This window comes from Mustela nivalis (genome assembly GCF_964662115.1).
Source record: "Mustela nivalis genome assembly, chromosome: 6".
In the NCBI taxonomy this organism is placed as follows: domain Eukaryota; kingdom Metazoa; phylum Chordata; class Mammalia; order Carnivora; family Mustelidae; genus Mustela; species Mustela nivalis.
In genome coordinates this window covers 11,014,218-11,034,106 of record NC_139025.1, presented here as the reverse complement: position 1 = coordinate 11,034,106, position 19,889 = coordinate 11,014,218, and the positions used below count along the sequence as shown (strand labels likewise).

General features: G+C 54.7%; 1 protein-coding gene and 1 long non-coding RNA gene across 2 annotated transcripts in view; one reads left to right on the top strand and one right to left on the bottom strand.

Moving 5' to 3' along the window:
- Window positions 1–19,889, bottom strand: part of ASB2 (ankyrin repeat and SOCS box containing 2) — a 39,985-nt gene that overhangs the window by 17,341 nt on the left and 2,755 nt on the right. Inside the window, exons 2-3 of the mRNA XM_082733311.1 lie at window positions 9,964–10,244; window positions 2,272–2,361 (exon numbers count right to left, since the gene is read on the bottom strand). Of these exons, the coding sequence (XP_082589437.1) occupies window positions 2,272–2,361; window positions 9,964–10,169 (296 nt within the window). The 5' untranslated portion in view covers window positions 10,170–10,244. The remainder of the gene's footprint in view (window positions 1–2,271; window positions 2,362–9,963; window positions 10,245–19,889) is intronic.
- Window positions 552–11,679, top strand: LOC309866069. The gene is made up of 2 exons (XR_014312403.1): window positions 552–1,317; window positions 10,737–11,679. It is a non-coding gene; the product is annotated as an uncharacterized lncRNA (long non-coding RNA).

Here is a 19,889-nt window from a genome sequence, read left to right as displayed (position 1 = left end):
ATAAATTCTTTAAAGAAAATAAAATATCTTGCTCAAAACATTCTTTGCAGTCACCTGCTTGGGAGTGTTTGGAGGACATACTGTTCTGTAAAAGTTACTGTGGGGGCTCTGATCAAGCATCACCTGTGTTTGGCCCCCCATGAGCATCCCTGGATCTGGGGGCACTTCCATGCCCTTGGCTCCGAGTGGGCACCCTGCAGGGAAAGTCTACACAAAATGGGCCGAAACATGCAAGTTCATTCACTTCCACAGATGGAAACCGGGGGTCTCTGTTAGACAGAGCTCCTTGGTGGCCAAAAGAGAATTAGGGAGCCCCTCTGTCCCTGCGGCCTCCAGGGCTGCCTCAAAGGTCACACCCAGACCATTTCTACCACAAGGATGCAGGCACACGCTGGCAGCCGCCAAAGGGATGGACAGCTAACCCCGTGGCAGGGTCCAGCCCAGCGCTCCGGAGTTTACCAAGAATCTTGGCCAGTTTACCCTTTAAGCAGCTCTGAGACCAGAGTCCCTCCGAGGGGGGCTCTTTTCAGCGAGCATCTCTGTGGGGTCTTTCCAACCCCTCCTTGGCTCCTCACCCCCAGAACCTTCAGTGGCGGAAAGACTTATATACTTGAAAGATTAATACATCTGAAACCTTTGCAGTGTGAAACTTCCGAATATCGGGAAGATTTCAGGGCTAATGTGAATGAAAACTTCTTTGCTACTTCATTCATTCATTCATTCATTCATTCACTAAGCTCCCCTCCCTCCGTCCTGGAATGCTGTGATTCCCAGATCTAATCCCGGGGACTGATCTGCCTAAGTGGTCCATTTTCTAGATGGAGAAGGTGAGACTGGAGGCTGGGCTTATTCCCAAGATCCTCACCCACGTCAGGGGCCAGGATAAGCCCAGAGGGTCTACAGAGCCCCTCCGCCCCCCCCTCCACTTTACCCTTCCAGCTACTTCCTCCGTGGCCCCAGGCACTTCCTCCTGACTCTCAGCCTCTCTGGTTATTAATAGCGTCAGAGCACAGATGCTGGTTAAGGGACAGACCCGCGAGCACGCCGGGTAACCGACCAGATAAGCCCCAAAGTCCCCATCAACGCCGTCACTATCACCTTGCTGGGTTCTTCTTACGAGCGGCCAGAGCAGCCCCTGCTGGTGTCAGGAGAAGCCCCGGTGGGGTATGTATTCTGTTTCCCCTAGGAGGTCTCCTGTGGGGCCCCGGCTGAAGTGGAAGAGAGGAGGGCTGCCTGGTCTTGTGGCCTGGGGGGTGTGCAGTGCTTGAGAACACTCCCGGACCTGCCGCCCAGCTTGAGGCACGGACCCGAAGCTCTGTGAGTTCAGCCCAAGCCCCGCCCCGAGGGTTGGGGAGGCTGCAGGGGGTGTCAGACCATCAGAGACTAAGGAGCTGGACGGGCCAGGGAGGCCACTCTGCAATCCCCTACCTTGTCTTGCAGAGAGGGGAGATTGAGAGAGGACGGTGACTCCCAGGCAGCCACACTGAAGGAGGCAGCCGTGCTGAGAGTAGAGCCCGGGTCCCCGTCTCCCAGACGGTTAGAATTCCCCCCATGGCACCAAGAAAGTGGGGGCAGCAGGGTTTGGAAAGAGCTGGGAAGAGACACAGAACACTGGCCAATTGCCTCCTCTCCTCGGCAACATTAACTGGAGCGAGGAAATAGGGCTTCTACGATGGGGCCCCTCTTTGGCTTTTAACTGCTTCTGGGGGCAATATGGGGGAGCAGAAAAGGGGGACACACAGAGCCCGGCACCCCGGGGCCAGGCGCACAGAACCCCTCCTACAGCTCGGATTAATTCTGGATTTTACCACCTGCCATGGAGCAAATAGAGAGAGGCAAGGAAGCAAAACAAAACCCATGGGTGTGAGCCTTGTGGATGTGCTCCCATGTCCCCGCAGTGACGCGTGGGGGCGACTGGGCTGATAGAAGGCAAGGCCGGCTCATCAGCTTCTGCTCTGAGCTCCTCTGGGTCTCCAGGATCCCAGGGCTGGAGGGGGGCCCCCCGGGGCCCACTCTGGGGGCATGGAGGCGTTAATCACAGGCACGGCACGGCTTACAGTCCCTTGAGGAGCTGAGTCTGTGAGCACGAAGCCCAGCTCAGCAGCGGCAGCTGGGGCTCAGGGGGGCACACCTGGGAGGCGCGTGCCTGGGAGGTCCCTCCGGAACGCCCCCCTTCCTTCAGCCTGCAGGCCTGCTCCCCGCTCCCCGCCCTCCACTAACCCTAGTTGGAAGGGTGAACTTGGCCGCTCTCAGGGGCGGGGGGTCACTTACGCCAGCTGGGAGTTCCTGTACTTCTGCATGACCCCTTGGAACAGGCCCTTGGGGGCCGAGGCGGGCGGGTTCTCGGGAGGCACAGTCGACCTGGAGGGCGCAGGGCAGGAATGAAAGAGGGAAAAATATTCTGCATATGAGAAGCGGGTCATGGCCGGAGGCAGGAGCCGGGATGGAGGGCTAGCGAGGGGAGAGACTGACGGACAGACACAGAGCTCTGAACCAAAGCAGATGGCCGGTCCTCTTTCGTGTGCTGGACACAGCTGCTGTGTCTCTGGATTATTTTTGGCCCTTGGAGGAAGCCCTGGGAGATTTAAATGACCATATAAGACAACAATGAGGTTAACCTCATCCCCACCCCCAGGCCCCCTCCCCAGCCAACCACGCGGGAGGCAGATAGGAAGCAAGGTGACATTCTTCACCCAGGAGGATGCGAGAAGGGGTCAGCAGCAGGTCCCTGGATGAAAGGGGGCTCCATCTCGCGCCGGCCAGGCTCGGTCCCAGTGGGGATAGGCAAAGAGGTCCCTGGAGGGGCGGGGGACGGGGGAGCAGAGCTGGGAAGCCAGACCAGGTACTCGCACCTCCATGTGGCTGGGTCCTTGTTAGAGGGTCCTGCCGTCCTGAAGGCAGGAGCTAACAGTAGGGAAGTTAGTGCAAAAGGCTTCACGGCCAGGGCATGGAGTCAGACTGACACGGGTTCAGATCTAGGCTCTGGCACATCCTGGCCAGGGACATTAGACAGGTTGGACTTTTCTGGGCTTTGTTGCCTGCAGAGCCCAGTGTGGGAAGATGGGGGAGGCTGGAGCCGGTGAGCCCAGCTGGCGTCCGGACTCAGGGGTGCTTGGCACGCATCATCCATCCTTAACGGAATCATTCTTTTGCTTCTTTGAGCCTCAGTTTCCCACCCCTTGGGCTGTGGTGAGGATGAGAGAGTGAAAGGAGGTTTGGTGGCCACTCCACGCATGTGACTGACGGGGGTGACCGTGAGGACGGGGCGTGTGGCCCATGCCGACCGCACCTGTGACAGCTTGGGCCCTGGGGCCACGGACCCCACAGCAGGCCTGGCCTGGTGTCCTGCGCCCCACAGGGGTACCCCCATGGGATCGAGGGGGACACTGCTGCTAGTGGTGTTTGGAGGTGCTGGAACCTTGACCTTGACAAGGACCCACGTTCTTTCAAGATGGAGCAGAACCTACAGATTTTGTGGACACCCTCGGCAAGGCCAGGACGCAGGGGAAGGAAGGAAAACCTGCGCCTATGCTTCAGCCCCCTGGGGGCGGGGGGCCCACCAGGCTGGCCGCCTTCACCGTCCTCATGGTGTCCTTTCCCCCTCTCTGTCCCCCTCTCCGTCTCCCGCCAGCAGCCATTCCTCCGGAGCACCACTAGCTTGAGTACGGTGCCCGCAAGTGCTCACTCGTTTGTCCTCTAGAGTGGGTGCATGTCCCTGACCTTCAGAGACGGGGAAACTGAGGCCCCGAGAGGAGGCTCATGGCTGCAGCGGGGAAGTGAGGCGAGCGGAGGCAGATTCACATCTGCGTGCAGAGCTCCCCAGAGGTGGGGTCTTCTCCCCTCTTCAATCTCCCCCACCCCCCTGCTCGAAGGCCTCCATTCTGACAGGCCTGCGACTTTGCACAAGGCCCTGTACAGCCCTGTGCCTTGGTTTCCCCATTTGCCAGGTGCGCGGGCAGGACCAGAGTGGGGTTTTCCTTGCCGCTGTGGCTTACGTGGGAACTGCCTGTCAGACAGATCTAGGAGACCACATCCTGGGACAGGGGTGCAAAGGCGGGCCCCCCGCCGAGGCCCCCTCTCCACCCCACCCCCCAGGGAAATGAGTGCACGCTGCGGTTGGTGGCAGGCAGCCCCGGGGCCAGGCCCACCTCGCAGTCCCGCAGCCTGTGGTCTGGACGGAGCCCTGGGTCTCAGTCCGCACACGATCTCAGGTCCCGGCCGCCCGCACCGGGGCCAGTGTGTGTGGCCTCCCGTCACCTACTGTTGTTAGGATGTGTCTAGCAAGGTGAAAAGTGCTGATAAAAAAAAACCCACCACACACCCTAAAGCCAGGGCCATCTCTGATGGTAAAATGACAGCAGCAAGATGCGGCCAGCGAGCTGGCGGGGGTGACAGTGATGGCGTCGGGGGTGTCCCTCTAGACTATGCAGGCCAGAGCCTCGCTTCCAGCCTCCCCACCAGCTGATGCAGGCCGGCGCTGTGTTGTTCCCGTTTCATGGACGAGGAAGCAGACAGACTGAGTTCCCTGTAGCAAGAGTTCCCCAGTCCTCGGTCCATCCCAAGCTTCGTGCCAGCGCCCGAGATACCAGTCAGCAGGACACTTTTGTGCACCCCCACAATGTCTGGAGGCCAGTGGGGTGGGAAACAAGGACCTAGACAGCCACAGGCCACGGGGGAGGGGGGAAAGAGAGCAGGAGCTCCCCTGGGAGCCCCGTAGAGGGTCATTAACTTGGCTTTAGGGACAGGCATGCTGGAGGGGGAGCGAGGCCCAGTCCCGTCCAGGCTGCTGGCTCCCCTTCCTCTCGGCCCTGAGCAGGGGAATTCCCAGCAGAGAAAACCACAGGGGCTGAGTCATCAGAGGTGAGAGGAACCTGGCGGGATGTGGGTGCAGGTCATGCCCTAGAAGAGGTCCAGGTAGGGCGCCGGGACTTCATGTGGGTGGGCAGGTCGGGCGACGGGGAGGGGGAGGGGCTCAGGAGTGCATCAGTGTCACCCAGCTCCCCACAGTCCTGGAGTCCAGCTGGCCCATAACTTCAGACACAAGTCAGGCTCGGTGCGGCTACAGAGAAAGGCTATGAGGACAGCTTCTGCCCCCTAACTTCTCAGTGAGCCACCAGCCCGAGGAAGGGCATGGAATTGGGCTGGACCTGGCTGAACAGAGACAAGCAGGCCTCTTCAAGGGGGAGACAGCTAGGGAGTACAAGAGTCTGCCCTAAGCCCACTACCTTCTATTTGTCCTCTCCTCCGGTCCTCACACTAAGCCTTCATCAATACAGGAGTCAGGTACAGTGCCTGACACACACCAGGTGCTTGATACATTTAAATAAATGAAACAAAACAAAAGTCTTCAAAGGGGTAATATCCCAAATGGTAATCTTGGTTTTGTGTGGCGCCGTGGCAGGACCTTAAGTTCCCAGAGAAGCAGCCCCCAGCCCTCCAGGGTAAGGAGAATAAGAGCTCACGTGGTCAAGCCACCTCTACCCCCCTTCCCTTGGGTTTCTGGAATCAGCCTCCCACCGGCTGGCCAATCCATTCTTTCTGGGCCAACCAGAGAGGAGTCCCATGTAGAGGAAAACATGAATTCCAAAGGGCAGCAACTTTTGCTTCCCGTCCATACCTGGGATTTGTTGAGTGCTCGCCTCATGGCTTGCCTTGTGATAGAGACACATGGCACAGAGCATCTCCTTTCATCCTCTGGTCCATTTTGTGAAGGAGGCATAATTGGCTCTCTTTTGCAGAAGAGGAAACTGAGGCTCAGCTGTCTGCTTCCTCTAGCCTGCTTAGCAAACTCCTGTTCATCCTGCAAAGCCCACCTGCTTGACTGAGTGAACGACCCACTCTGTGTCCCTCTGAAACTGAGGCAAACCTCTTTGCTGCACCCTTCCTGATGGGTCGTTATGTACATTTGGGACCCTTGTTAGATGGCAAACCTGGGGAGGGAAGGGGTGAGGCCTGATTCACATCCAGGTGCCAGGAAGGCAACTTGTTCACTGTAAGAACATGGTAGCTGTGGGCGGCTCAATCTGAATTATTTGTAGCTGTGCATACATCAGCCCAAACACGTTCCTACTTCATGCTTTCCTCCTTTGTATTCTTAGAAATGTAACCTTAAAAAAATTCAGAAGTTTAAAGACTGGGAAGACCCAGCTTCCTAGGCCCACTCTAGCTGGTCCATCATTGTAACCTTGGGCTCCCTATTTCCTGACTGCCTGAAACCCTACTTCTCTATGGGATGGGAAGTTGGGTCTGCCTTTCAGAGAGCGCTCAGTGGGCTAAGGCTTGGCCAATGGTCCCTATGCATGTTTCTGACTTCATCCTTACACAGCGATGGGAGAGAAGCAAGTTGGAAAAAATGGCATCAGAAGGGCACCTGGGTGGCTCAGTGGGTTGAGTGTTTGCCTTCGGCTCTGGTTATGATCCCTGGGTTCTGGAATCGAGTCCTGCGCCAGGCTCCCTGCTCTGCAGGGAGTCTGCTTCTCCCTATCCCTCTGCTGCTCTCACCTCCAACTCGTGTTCTCTCTCTCTCTCCCTGAGATAAATAAATAAAATCTTTTAAAAAAAATGGTTTTAGAAGGGCACCTTATATTTCCTCTGAGATGCTGATCTTGCTTTTGTGTTTAGGATCCCCATGGCTCAGTTGACCTTTATGTCTACAGCCGCCATTTTGGTCACAAGATGATATCAATAAAGTCTATTTACAAAGCATTTTATTGGTTTTGGGCGCCTGGGTGGCTCGGTGGGTTAAGCCGCTGCCTTCGGCTCAGGTCATGATCTCAGGGTCCTGGGATCGAGTCCCGCATCGGGCTCTCTGCTCAGCAGGGAGCCTGCTTCCTCCTCTCTCTCTGCCTGCCTCTCTGCCTACTTGTGATCTCTCTCTGTCAAAGAAATTAAAAAAAAAATCTTATAAAAACAAAGCATTTTATTGGTTTCAAAATGCATTTATTTGCCTAAAAACATTTCTGGGGCACCTACAGTGACCTGGGGGCTCTTTGCCAAGCACTGGGGATATAAAAGTGAGCAATATCTGTTCCCTGTCCCCAAAGAGGTCATATAGTATAGTTGGGGACACTCTCAGGAGGCGAGATAATGCCTTCCTAGAGTGACACAGAAGCTTGTCCAAGAAACAGAGGCAGTCATGACATGAGCACTCCAGGTGGTCAGGGAGGAGCTGGGGGAGGTCGATTCAAGCTGTGGGGTGTGAGGAAGGTGCCAATATTTCACTTGCTTTGCATAAAAACACTGCAAGTTGGGGGACACTAGGTTTTGTTGTCACCATTTTAAGGAGAAGCCCGTTGGGGCTCAGAAAGGTTAAGTAACTTGCCTGAGGCCACACAGCCAGTCGTGACAGAGGAAGAATTCGAACCTCCAAGCCCACTTCTCTTTCCACTCTGCTCTGCTGCCTCTTCACTCACATTCTCTTATGCACTCATTATTCGCTCACAGAGAGCGAGTGTTTGGTGTTTGCCTCGGGCCATGCGCTGTGCGCTAGACAGGAGGCTTCTCAGGAAGGAAGATGGGTGAGGCCCCTGCCCTCAAGGCCAAAACAAATACATAGAAACTGTAAGTCGGGGTGATGAAGGAAACTGGCCGCCAAGAGAGCGAGTGAGGGGGCGACCTCTTTGACCTGGGAGGTGGGCTTTGCTGAGGAGGCGACATGAAATCTGAGACAGCCCCCAGGACGCCTGTGATGTCCTGTTCCCAAAGATGCTCTGGGTCTTCGGATGGAAACTGTGATATTTGGGGATAAAAGGGACCCAGGACTCCGTTGGGTCCTGTACTTTCTGAAATCACGTCTGGGAATGTGCGCACCAGCTGGGTGTCTCTTGTCGCTGGGGACCCTGCATCTCTGTAGGTGCGAGATGGCTGTAATGAGACCCAAAGCCCACCTCAAAGTGGAGGGGGGACAGGAACAGAAAGAGGCCTTTGCAGTTTGGGCAGAGCTGGTTAGTGTCTGAACTTCCGTTTCTGGCTCTGCGGTGCACGTGTGCGTAAACCTGTCACAGAAATGACGCCTTTGCATGGCTTCCGGAAGGATGAACTGAGTGGCCGTATGCTGGGCACATGGGAAGCCCTCGGTGGGCATCTGGGGATGGAGGGCTCAGCTCCCCCAGCAGGACCCATCTTCTCCCAGAGACGGAAGGGCAGAACTGAATCTGAAGGTTTCAGCTCACATCCAGAGTGAGAAGATGCTCGTTGAACCTTGTCCCCTAAGTTACTTGTGCCTGGAATTTAGGTGAGGGGTGCATGACCCTGGATAAGTCACTTCCCTTCTCGTGAGAGCCTTTTTCTTGGGAGGTTGGTAAGAGTTTGTGTCCCATGGTGGGTCTCTACTTCCTCGTGCACCACAGGAAGGAAGAGGTCAGGACCTGGGCCTCATGAGCCCACTCGGTGCTAATGTTTGTAGGTGTCCCCAGGACGCCCCGGGTGGCTCCCACACTGGAGAGAAGGCTGCAGATGCACCGGGGCAGGTTGGGGGGTGCTCTTGTCTCTATCTGATCCCCTCCTGAGAAAGAGGAACTTGTGGTCTGACTTGGGCTGAACCAGCTAGAAGAGGAACCGGGGCCTCCCCGAACACCGGGCATGGAGAGTCCTTGGCGCTGGGTCCTCGCTTCTGTTTCTCAGGCTGGGTTTCAGAATGGGACCCTCTCAGGGCAAACTCAGTAACCTGGAGCCTTCCCACTTCCTCCAGCCGCCCAAGGAGGCTACCTATCTGCCTTCCCCTTTAAAGAAGGGGCGTCTCAGTGTGGCCTGGGGCATCCCAGGCCTTTGCCCCATCTGTCTGGCAGAGGAGGTCCAGCCTCAGCAAGGGCCAGGGTCACGTGGGGAAGACCTGGTGGGTATCCTCAGGGGACAGGACATTGGAAATGGTCTCTGTCTGTTGCCAAGAGGGCTTAAGGGACTTGCTCAAGGCCACCTAGCAAGTCAGTTGGTGGCTGGAGACAATGAGATTTGAGGCCCATGTCCTAAGACCACACAACGCTGTCATCCAGCAATCCCCCTCCCTCAGCCTCCCACCCCCAAATACATACCTGACTTGGACTCAGTGATGAACAAAAGTGTTTTTAATTTTATATATTTCCTTTCTAAAAGCATTTTAAGATCCAATGCTTAATTACATCTCTGGGATGCCTCCTCCTACGAAGACGGTATGCTGTCTAGAACGGTAGCCACTGCCCATGTGGGGCTAGTGAGCCGTTGAGACACGTCTGGGCTGAATGAAGGTGTTCTGTGAGTGCAAAATACACTGGATTCCAAGGACTAGATATGGATGACATGTGGAGATGATATGATTTGAGACCTAAATTAGTTTCATCTGTTCGTCTTTACTTTTTAGTGTGGCTATTAGGATATTCAAAATTGCATATGTTACTGCAGGTGTGGCCCATGTCCTATTTCTACGGACACAACACAGGGCTGCCCTGTGGTGTGGTCCTGCCACTGGGATGTTGACGTCATGCTGGGGAGAGGGAGCCAGAACGAGGAGGTAGGGTGGCTTTGCTGGGCAGATGTCACCTGCTTCTCAGACATGTTTTTTCCCAGGGAGGTTGCATAGATGGGTTTGGGAGCTCTGCTTGGACTCAGAACACCAACTCCACGGCATTCAAAGATAAAGCCAGTGGTACCAAGCCAAGCCATGTGCTTTGCAACCAGATCGCTCTAGTCTCTGCAACACCATCTATCAGCTGTGCACCTGGGCACTAGTTACTGCCCCTGAGCTTCAGTTTCCTCATCCGTAAAATGGGAATATAGCATAAAACCTCTTGGAAGGTCCCCAAGAGGGTTAAACAAGGTGAAGTGAGTAGACTACCTACCACAGTGCTTGGCACCACCAAATTCAGAAGGGTTTAGATAACAAATGTGAAGTCATTAAGGTGTAAAAATGCACCTTATAGACCAGGAGACTTTGGTCTTGGATTGGGATGAGCCCCTTACCGTTGCCCTAGTTGCCCTCGCCTCACTCACCTGGTCCATGGGTAGAAATGGGCAGGTTGGCGGTTGATGCGTGTGGACACGGTGGCCTCAGCAGTGGTTGGGCCCCGAGTCTTGTCAGCCAGGCTCTGCTCAATGGCCATCTGGACCAGCTCATCCTCACTCAGGCTGCTATACAGACTATACTCCTCATGCCCGATGGCGCGCTGTCTGCCCCGAGCGCTGATCTCCGTGGCCATCCTCTCCCACCTCTCACCTTGGCCACCAGAAGAGAGGTACTCCGTGGGGAGGAGGAAGCAGCAAACCAGAAAGCCCTGTGAGGAGACCAAAACCATCCTGGTCACTAACAATTTTGCAAGAGAGTAATGTTCACCAACAGCGAAGGCTGTACTTTCCTGTGGCAAGCTCACAATCATTTTCTATCCATTCATGTCCTTTGAACCACCCAGACACCCATTCATCTGTACATCTATCCATCCTCTTGTCTTCTCACCTGTCCACCCACCTCTCTCACCATCCATCCATCCATTCGCTCACCTGTCCCATTTACTCATTCTCCCATGTGTCCTTCTGTCTCCCATCTACTCATTTACCCACCCACACCTGTCCATTTACCCAATGACCTGATCATCGGTTCATCCAACCATTATCCATCCCATGATCTATCTGCCCACTCACCTGTCCATTTATCCATCCACCGTCCCATCCATCCAACCATCCATCCATCCGTCCATCCAACCATCCACTCATACCTCTATCTACCCAACGAACTCTCCACTCACCCACCATTCATTTTTCCATTCCAGGCAGCTTGTCCACATGTGCATGCATGCTTCATTAACTGAGAGAGTACTCGGTGAGCACCTACTTTGTATCAGGCACTCCTCTAAGCACTGGTGATACAGCAATGATGCCAATGGACAAAAATGCCTGCCTTCAGGGAGCTCACACAACAGGGCTTGCATCCCTTCCTTCCAGTTATCTGACAACATCCCGTGCCGGTATTTCTCCTCATCTCTGTGCCGTGCTTGGGCTGAGAACGTTGGAGACAGATCAGACATGGGCCTGCTGCTTCAGCGTGTATGATCTAGTTAAAATCAATCATGACAGTAATTTGCCATGTGAATTCCAAGGACTCCCTTCCTTACAAAAAATTGCCTCAGGGAGAAGTGAACTTTGGTTGAATCAGCTGATTTTAGGAAATGAAGTAAACTCACTAAGCCTGCTTTTTGTTTTGACTGGCTGACATGCAATGTGACTGTAGGTCAATGGTTCTCAGCCTTAGCAGAACATGAGAACCACATGAGGCCATTTAAAAAATATCCAAAATACCAGTGTTATAATTTGGTTTGTTTGGCAAATACTCACTCCCCTCTCCTTGGCGGCAGGGCGTCCCCCTCCCTTCTCTACTGAGAGTGGGCTTGGCCATGTGACTTCATCCGGCCAATGAATGTTGGGGGCACGATAAAGCAGCCCCTTGACAGGTGCTTGGGCCTGGAGCTTGCTCCCTTCTGCATCGACAGGAGAAGAGCTCCCCCTGGAGCCACTGCCCGTTCGCTGGGCCCCAGAGTGACCCGAACAACTTGGGGCTGCCTGAGCCCGACCTGCACGGGGGGCCCCTACCCAGCAGACCCAGCACCCCATGGCCTACGTCAGCCCCTCTGCAGCAGCCAGCAGACCCAGATCACGAGAATCCGTGCTTATTTGGAGTGCTTTTCTACCCAGCATTCTTGTGGCCCTATGAACTGACCCCCCAAAAGACTAAGCCAGGCACATCCCAAAGAAGATATCCAAGTGGCCAAAAACCAAATGTAAGGATGCTTGATTTTCTAAGCATTTGGGAGGACACTCAAATTAAGATCCTAATGCAGTACTACCGTCCACCCAACAGTGTGGCTCAAGCAGGGGGCACCGGGGGTTAAGCTTCCGACTCCCAATTTTGGCTCAGGTCATGATTACAGGATCATGAAATCAAGGCCCACATTGAGCTCCTGGCTGGCGTGGTGCTTGCCTGAGATTCTCTCTCACTCTCTGCCCCCTCCCTTGCACGCTGTCTCTTTCTCTAAAAAAAAAGAAGAAGAAAAAAAAAAAAGAATGGCCCAAGTGGAAAAGATGACCACCGCCAAGTGTTGGGGAGGATGTGGGGCATCGGGAACACTCACCACCACTGGAAGGAGTGTTGAATGGTCAAACCACTTTGGAAAATCAATGGTGTTTGCTAAACCTGAGCCAACGCATCCTGTGACCCCAAAATTCCACTCGTAGCTCCATGGCCGAGAGAACTGGGTCCATGTATTCACCATAAGACAAGTTCAAAAATACTCATCGCAGCACGACTCATAACAGAACGGAGTGCAACTACCCAAATGTCTGTCAGCATTTGAACGGACTGGTGCTGTGGGATATCTCCGTGATAGACAGCGTGCACCCGTGAGACAGACAGACCACCACTGCTCGCAAGAGGGTGAAGCTCACACAGCCACAGCGAGCAAAAATGAACATAGATCCATGATTCAACTGCTGTAAAGTTCCAGGCAGACTAAGCTATGAGGATGGGAGGCAGACCGTTGCTGGTTACTAACTGGGGAGGAGACATGACAGAGGCTTCTGGGGAACCAGTCACACTCTATTTCTTGGCCTAAACGGTTTCGGGATCGGTCGGCTCCCTTCGTAAGGAACCTGCTCAAGTGTGGTCTGTACGATCCTCTGTAACCACATTATTCTGCAATGACACTTCTACTTAAAGGATAGGGGCGCCCGGCTGTCTCAGTCGGTGGAGCGAGGGACTCTTGATCTCGGGGTTGTGAGTTAAGGCCCCACGTTGGGTGCGAAGTCTACATAAAAAGAAGAAGAGGAACTTTAAAAAGAAAAATATTAATTAAAACGTATGTATTTGTATATACTTTTACAAGTATATAAAAAGGTTCTAAAGGGTGTTGGTGCTTGGGCCCCGTCTCAGACCAATTAAGTCAGAATCTCTGGGAGTGGGACCCAGCTATCCCAGCTCTTTGAAAACCTCCGCAGGTGCCGGGCGGGGGGAGCCACCGCTTTGGGGAAGGATCAATCATAAAGCAGGAGTAGAGGGTGGGGGATGCCCCTTGTGTGGGGGAGGGACCAGGAGCGGGAACTGCCACCTGGCTAAGTGCTTGATAAAGACTCTTCTAATTCTGATAACAGCCCTAGGACCAGCAACTCTTGTGCTATGAGACACCAGCAAAGTTATTATTAAGCAGATCAGGGCTTTGGGGCTTTCCGAACACAACTAGAGGAGGCTGCCGGTGTGAAGACAGCAGAGTAGTGGCCCGAGGGCATCTGGGATGGAAGATTCTGTGCCACAGTCTGGCAGGTTATCTGTCGCGGCCCTCTGTCTGCTCCTCTGCACTCATTCCGCCTGGCTCAGGCCTGGACTTCCTCCTGCCTGCCTCAGTGGTGGCTTCGTGGTGGTGTCCTAGACCCACCCACCCACCCACCATCCTCTCTGAGCGCCCCCTGCAGACCTCCCCAAATCCCCTCTCTGCCTGCGCCTAGGACCCGGGCCTCCTGGCCCTTCGAATCTAGTCCTCGCTGTCCCTTCCCCCTCTACCTCCGCACACCCGCTCTGCCAGGTAAGATGAAAACACACCTTTCCCCCAACCCACCTGCGCCCCCCACCCCAGTGCCCTTGCTTGTTCTGTGTCAACCTGTCTCCTGCCCTTCTGCACTCTCAGAATCCCTTCTCACTCCTCAAGACCAAGAGCAAGTGCCTCCATCTTCCAAGAAGTGTTCTGTTACCACAACTTCTCCCTCTGGGCCGTGGTCAGTAGTTCCTGTGTGGACTTGACCCTGGGTCCTCTTCCTAAGGCGGTGGGAGGAGAAGGCACCCCCTTGACTGCCCACCCAACAGCTGGTTCCCGAATCTTCTCTGCCAGCAGAACGTGGCTTTGTTCAGGCAAATGTGTGCCCTCTCCCACGGGTGAATCATGATTGCTCCAAGCCCATTGGAACCATCTCAGTGACTAGTTTAGGGGGCATGTAAGCCTCACTTTGTCCAAAGACACATAAAGAAAACTCTGCTGGGGCCTCCTGGAAACAACTGTCCTTTTCCTAATAAAAAAAAAAGAACAGTGAAGACAATAACTCCTTGCCCACATCCCAGCTTTGAACTTGGAGGAGTTGATGGTTGGTGCAGGGGCAGGCATCTTGTCACCATGAGGGCAACAGTGCTGGTACAATGAGTTTGACAGAGTGAATGACAGGCCTTCTTGGGTCTTTCATTATATTGTCGATCTGCTGAACAACTGGGGTCCACCCACCTTGGCCTGCTTGTTAGGTAGAGACCGAAGATCTTTCTGGTTTAAGCCAGAGTTGGTTGGATTTTCTGTCATATGCTGTCAGAATCGTCTTAATGCTGAGTCTCAGGTCTTCTCAGAATCTTGAGAGGCCCAGATCTCACCCCAGAGCTAAGGACTCAAAGCCTCTGGGCTTCCCTGGAGTTCAAGGCTTTCCTGACAATTGTAGTGGGTCCCCAGGGCTGAGAACCCTTTTTTTAGATCAATACGTCAGGTGGCCATGCTAGTTTTCCACACTAGGTGAGTGGAAGGGGCACCGTAACCTCAAAGTCATTTTGTGCCTGACTGGGGTGTTGCTTGTTTCTGCAGGGACTTCGGCATTAGTTTTGTTTATTGTAAAAAGAGACACAGACTGGGAATCGGGAGACTTTGGTTCGCAGACCAGCTCACCGTGAGCACCTTTCTATCTCTCCCAGGCCTTTGATTTTTCCATCCGTTAAATGTCAGCATGGCCTAGAGCACGCCTTCTGACCCTCCTGCCCCACAGGGGCCCAGCTGGCCCAGGCCCCCTTCCCTGTGCCTGAGGTCTGGTTGGACCCAGGTCAGCCTTCAGGAGGATGGGGAGTAGGCTCTGCCCCGTGAGAGGTGACCCACTCAGCTTCCCCAGGGCCCCCATTGTGGTGCCCCGATCTGAGGGCATCTGCTTCAGGCCAGGAGGCAAGGGGAACCCTAGAGAGAGACAGAGATCTTGGTTATATTCTCCATGCTGATACTAGAGTGCTGTGTGACCTTGGTCAACTCCCTACCCTTCTCTGGGCCTCAGTTGTTTCCAAGTGCTCTCTAATTCTTTAGTCTCTATAACTCTGTGAGACATCTGATTTATCTTCGTGCTATAAAACCCTAAACTCTCTGTCCCTGGGGGTCCCCTCTAGCCACTTAATAGGTTTACCCTATGCAAAGAGCTTAGTGTCAGTTCTGGGGGATTAAGGAACCATGCAGAAGGACCGCAGATCCAGATGTCAAAAACCCATGGTCTGGTTTCAATTTGCAACTTAAAAGCTGCATGACCTTGGTTAAATCACTTCCCTTTGCTGGGTCTTAGTTCCTTTATCAGTAAAGATGGGAGTGAGACAACCCACTTCACCACGCTGTCGAGGCCTTCCGTGCGCTGGGGTGGTGGCTCATAAAGCAGTAAAGCAGCGTTTGATAGGAACCCTCTGCCCCTCACCTCCTGGCGGCCACAGCCTTGCAGGCTGGCATGGGCTGATCAGAGGCTCACGGAGAGAGCCCGCCTGGCTACCTTACCCCTTGCCCCACCAGACCCTGGAGGAGGGGCCAGATTAACAGTCAGTTGGACCTGCCAGTCTCCTACAGCCAGTTCCAGGCGGGCGGCATCCAGAGACTTTCCTGCCTCTCAGTCATTTCATGGCAGGGCCCTGACGACAGCTCGAGAAGGTAGGAACGTTGTTCCGCTGAACTGATGTTAACTCTTCTATTCCTCCACTCCTTCTGAAAGGACCTGATGGCCCAGCGCCATTGCTCCCCATTTTACAGATGAGGCAATTCAGGTTCAAGGACGGGGAAAGGGAAGGTTTGCACAAGGACAGATAGCTGGGAAGCTGGGATTTGGAGCCCCAGCCCTCCTTCTGGGGGTTCCAGGAGCACGATCCAAGTAACCGGCTCGCGCCTGGGCTCTGAGCAGGCAGGGCTGACATTGCCTGCTCAACCAGCCGGGCCACCTGACCTGCGCCTGTGCGCGGAGCCCGCATCAGAGTCTTGGCTGACCCAGAGGAAGGTGCACACAGGCAGGTAAGGGGCGGGGGGATGACCCTGAAGGGACGCTGACAGAGTATGTCTCCGCCTTGGAGAGGGTGAACTCCCCCGGCCTGCTGCGAACCCAGACTTCTCTCGTTTTTCCCACGGAGGTCCTCAGCCATCGGGGGTCCTTGGGGAAGTGCTGGATTTTTAGTTCCCACATGTGCAAAATGCGAGAACCAGGGCTCAGGCACGCCTGCCAGGGACACGGAGGCCCTGGGGAGGGGGGCGGGGGGGTGCCGCTGGGGCTGCTCGGTCTCCCCTGAGGGGCAGTTATAAAGCAGCCGGTGGGCTCAGACCAGGTTCGAGCCACAGCTTTGCCAGTTATTGTCTGTGTGGTCTCTTAGAATCTCATATTGTCCGTCTGTTAAATGGACGTGGTAAGATCACCTGTGTCACGTCAGAGGGAGGGGTGGTCCTGCGGGGGGCCCTGTCCTTCTTTCGGCCTCAGCTTCCCACCTCTGCACGCTGCCTAGTTTGATTTCTGAGGCCCCTGCCTGGGGCTGGGCCACCTTCTAGGTCTGAGTCCTGAAGAGAGGCCAGCAGTCCCGAGGGACATTTTGGGAGGCTGATTGGGATTAAAAAAATAGCCCTTTCCCAGGAAAAGCAGGAGGCTGGTAGCTTTGCCCAGGCAAGTGAGGGGCCTGCAGGGGAGCATAGAGTTCAAGGGCGTCCAGTCCACGGCCAGCTTGGAACGGGGAGACCAGGGCCACCACTGGGGCCTCCAGGGTCTCCTCCCTTACTCCCTTACCCCCTTTGCAGTGCTACAAACATTATTTCCAGTGAAACCCCCTCCTCAGGGGTATCTGTAAAATGGGACAACAGTGGCTTCATGATCATTCCTTGAGTTAGCACATCCAAAGCACTCAGAGCAGCACCCCGTCCATCTGTCGTCAGTGCTCCTCTAAGCTGGGCCTCAGTTTCTAGATCTGTGAAATGGGTATAGAAACATGGCCCTTTCAGGGCTGTGCCAAGGCTTCGCATTAGAAAGGTGGTCCTTCTCCGCCCTCTCCCCTCCCCTCCAACCCTGTTCCTTCCCTTCCTCCTAGTCCCGGCCGGCTGGTCTGTCTGGGAAATGGCAGTGGGGCCTGGGCTCCGTGCATGGCATGGGATCTCTGGACGGTTTGGGGGCTACAAGGGAAAGAGCGGCTCCTGGAACATCTAGTCGGAAGACTGATGGTGGGGGTGTGGCCGGGAGGGCCAGGGGCAAGGAGGAGGACTGACAGACATCCTCCAGCAGGCCAGGCTCCCCTTCAGCCAGGGACCTGGGTCAGGAGTGTGAGCCTGGACAAGCTCCTCCCCGGCCTCGGGCTGTTTGTAGATGGAGCCCTGGTCATCCGCCTTCCCGTCCGCTCGGCCTGTCTCCTGGCTCGTCATCCTTCCAGATACAGTTCAAGCGTCTCCTCCACCAGGAAGCCTCCCTGATCTGATGTCTGTCTGAGGCATCCTGAGCTTCCTCCATTGCCCTAACAGCCTGCTCTGGACCTATCCTCCCACTGAGTCTAGAAACTTCTAAATTGCAGGACTGTGTCGCATTCGTATCATGACCCCAAGGACATAACCCAAGGCCAGAGACACGGTGGATGTGTATGTCATGCTGGATGCAGAATGAAAGAAAGAACACTTGTACGGCCTCCTCTTGTGGTTCATTCATGGTCTCACGTGTGTTCTTGGTTTGAGACACAAGATAAATCTGTGATAAGACTATTGGTCCCATTCTACAGATGAGGAAACCGAGGCACACCAGGGAAAAGCTGACAAGGAAGAGACTAGAGGCTGCCGTGTCTGACTTGACCCTTGTCCTCACCCCGTGTAACCAACAGCAGGGGCCGGGGGTTCTCTGGGTTTGAGGAAAGGCCCGAGTCCCGCTGAAGACGGCGGGTGTGTGTTCAGAAGCACTGGGAGTGCATGAGACAGGCATATCCACCTTACACATGTGTATATGCAACTCGCGCTCCACCCCTCAGCCGACTTCAAACGTTTAGGGTCTCTCCTCGGCCCCAGGTGATCCCGACAGCAAGTGGGAACTTGTTCCCCAGGGTCCTTGACCCTATCACCCCTTGCAGGGCTCAATATCTTCTGTCAAAACTTCTCTCTGGTCTGCCGTTCCCCCCAGGCTGCAGAGGGGTCCCAGAAAAGCTATGGCAACACTTCCAGCTTGAGGGCTCTTGGCCATGAACCATTAAAATATTCTCTTCCCTTCCTGGATCCTACTGCTTTAAAATCCCAGTCATGGGCACCTGGGCGGGGGGCTCAGTCAGCTGACCACTTGCCTACAGCTCAGGTTATGATCCCAGGGTCTTAGGTTCGAGTCCCACCTTGGGATCCTTGCCCAGCAAATAGTCTGTTTCTCCCTCTGCCTCTGTCCCGTTGGTGCTCTCTCTCTCTCTCTCAAATGAATAAATAAAATTTAAAATAAATAAATAAAAATCACAATCATAAAAACAGCTGGTGCTGGAGGTCTTTTTCATGTATACCTTTCTGGTCCCTGGTGGGGAGGGGGGGGGGCGGTGGCGTAGGGATCTTCCCATTGCACAGATGGGAAGACTGAGCTACAGCCGGCACAGTAGGTTGAGAACAGGCCTGCCTGCCCCTCTTTTCCCCGGATCCTCCAGCAATGAGTATTCAGGGCAGCACCCAGAGGTCACTCACTCCGGAAGTTTCTGCTCTGGAGAAGAGGTGAGCAGGCTTGGGGAAGGGGGCGTGGAATCCAGGCCACCAGGTCAAAGCCCCAGGGTGGGTTTTTAACTGGTGGGCAGTGCTGATGGCCTCACAGCTACTGGGAGTTGGGGTCTTTTGTTCAGACACTAGAGATTCTAAGAAGCTCCTCCCAGCTCTGCTAATCCCAAGCCCTTTTTTTAAAAATTTAATTTAATTTAATTTTTTAATTTTTTACTTGGGAAGTAAGGATTCATTAAGAACATCAAAGTCCAGGGCTTTCTCTTACCTCATATATCTTTTTTTTTTTTTTTAATTTCTTTTCAGCATAACAGAATTCATTGTTTTTGCACCACACCCAGTGCTCCATGCAATCCGTGCCCTCTCTAATACCCACCACCTGGTACCCCAACCTCCCACCCCCCCGCCCCTTCAAACCCCTCAGATTGTTTTTCAGAGTCCATAGTCTCTCACGGTTCACCTCCCTTTCCAATTTCCCTCAACTCCCTTCTCCTTTCTAACACCCCTTGTCCTCCATGCTATTTGTTATGCTCCACAAACAAGTGAAACCGTGCTGCTGGTTTCCCTCAGGCCAGGACTTTCCCACTTCCAAGATTGGGCTGGGCTGGAAGTTACTGAGAGATACTGCTCCCAGCAGCGGACCCCAGCCAACCCGCACCCCCCAACACGGACACTGTCCCCCAGTGTATGGAGGGGAAGCTGAGGCCCTGAGGAGGGGAGTGGGGTCAGGACCAGCCACGGTCACCCAGGTAGGAGGTGGACCAGAGATTTGAACCTGCCCGAAGCTGGCTCTGCCCCACTCCACCTTACCCCGGACTCTGCCCAATGGATGGGTTGTGGGGGGCGGGGGCCCCACCTGAAGAGGAGGTGAATGTGCCTTGCTGACCTGAATCTCCGGTCCCAGGGCCCTGGCAGCAAGCCTTTGCCTCAGTCTCCCAAATGGAGGGCTCTTCTCTTCCCTCCTGCCCAGCCCGCCCCTCCACACCCCTCAGTCCACCTCCCTGTCCTTCTCCTGCTGCAGCCAGGCCCATCAGCAGGACTTGGCCACATATAGGTCTGGGGGCAGATTCCAGGCCTCAATCCAGTTCCTGCCTGGAGCTCAGCCAATGCGGGCCTCTGCACCTCTGTGGGCAGCCTGGGGTAGGGGTGAGGAGGGGCGGGGCTTCTGGGGCCGCTCTGTCCCTCTGCAGCCCAAGC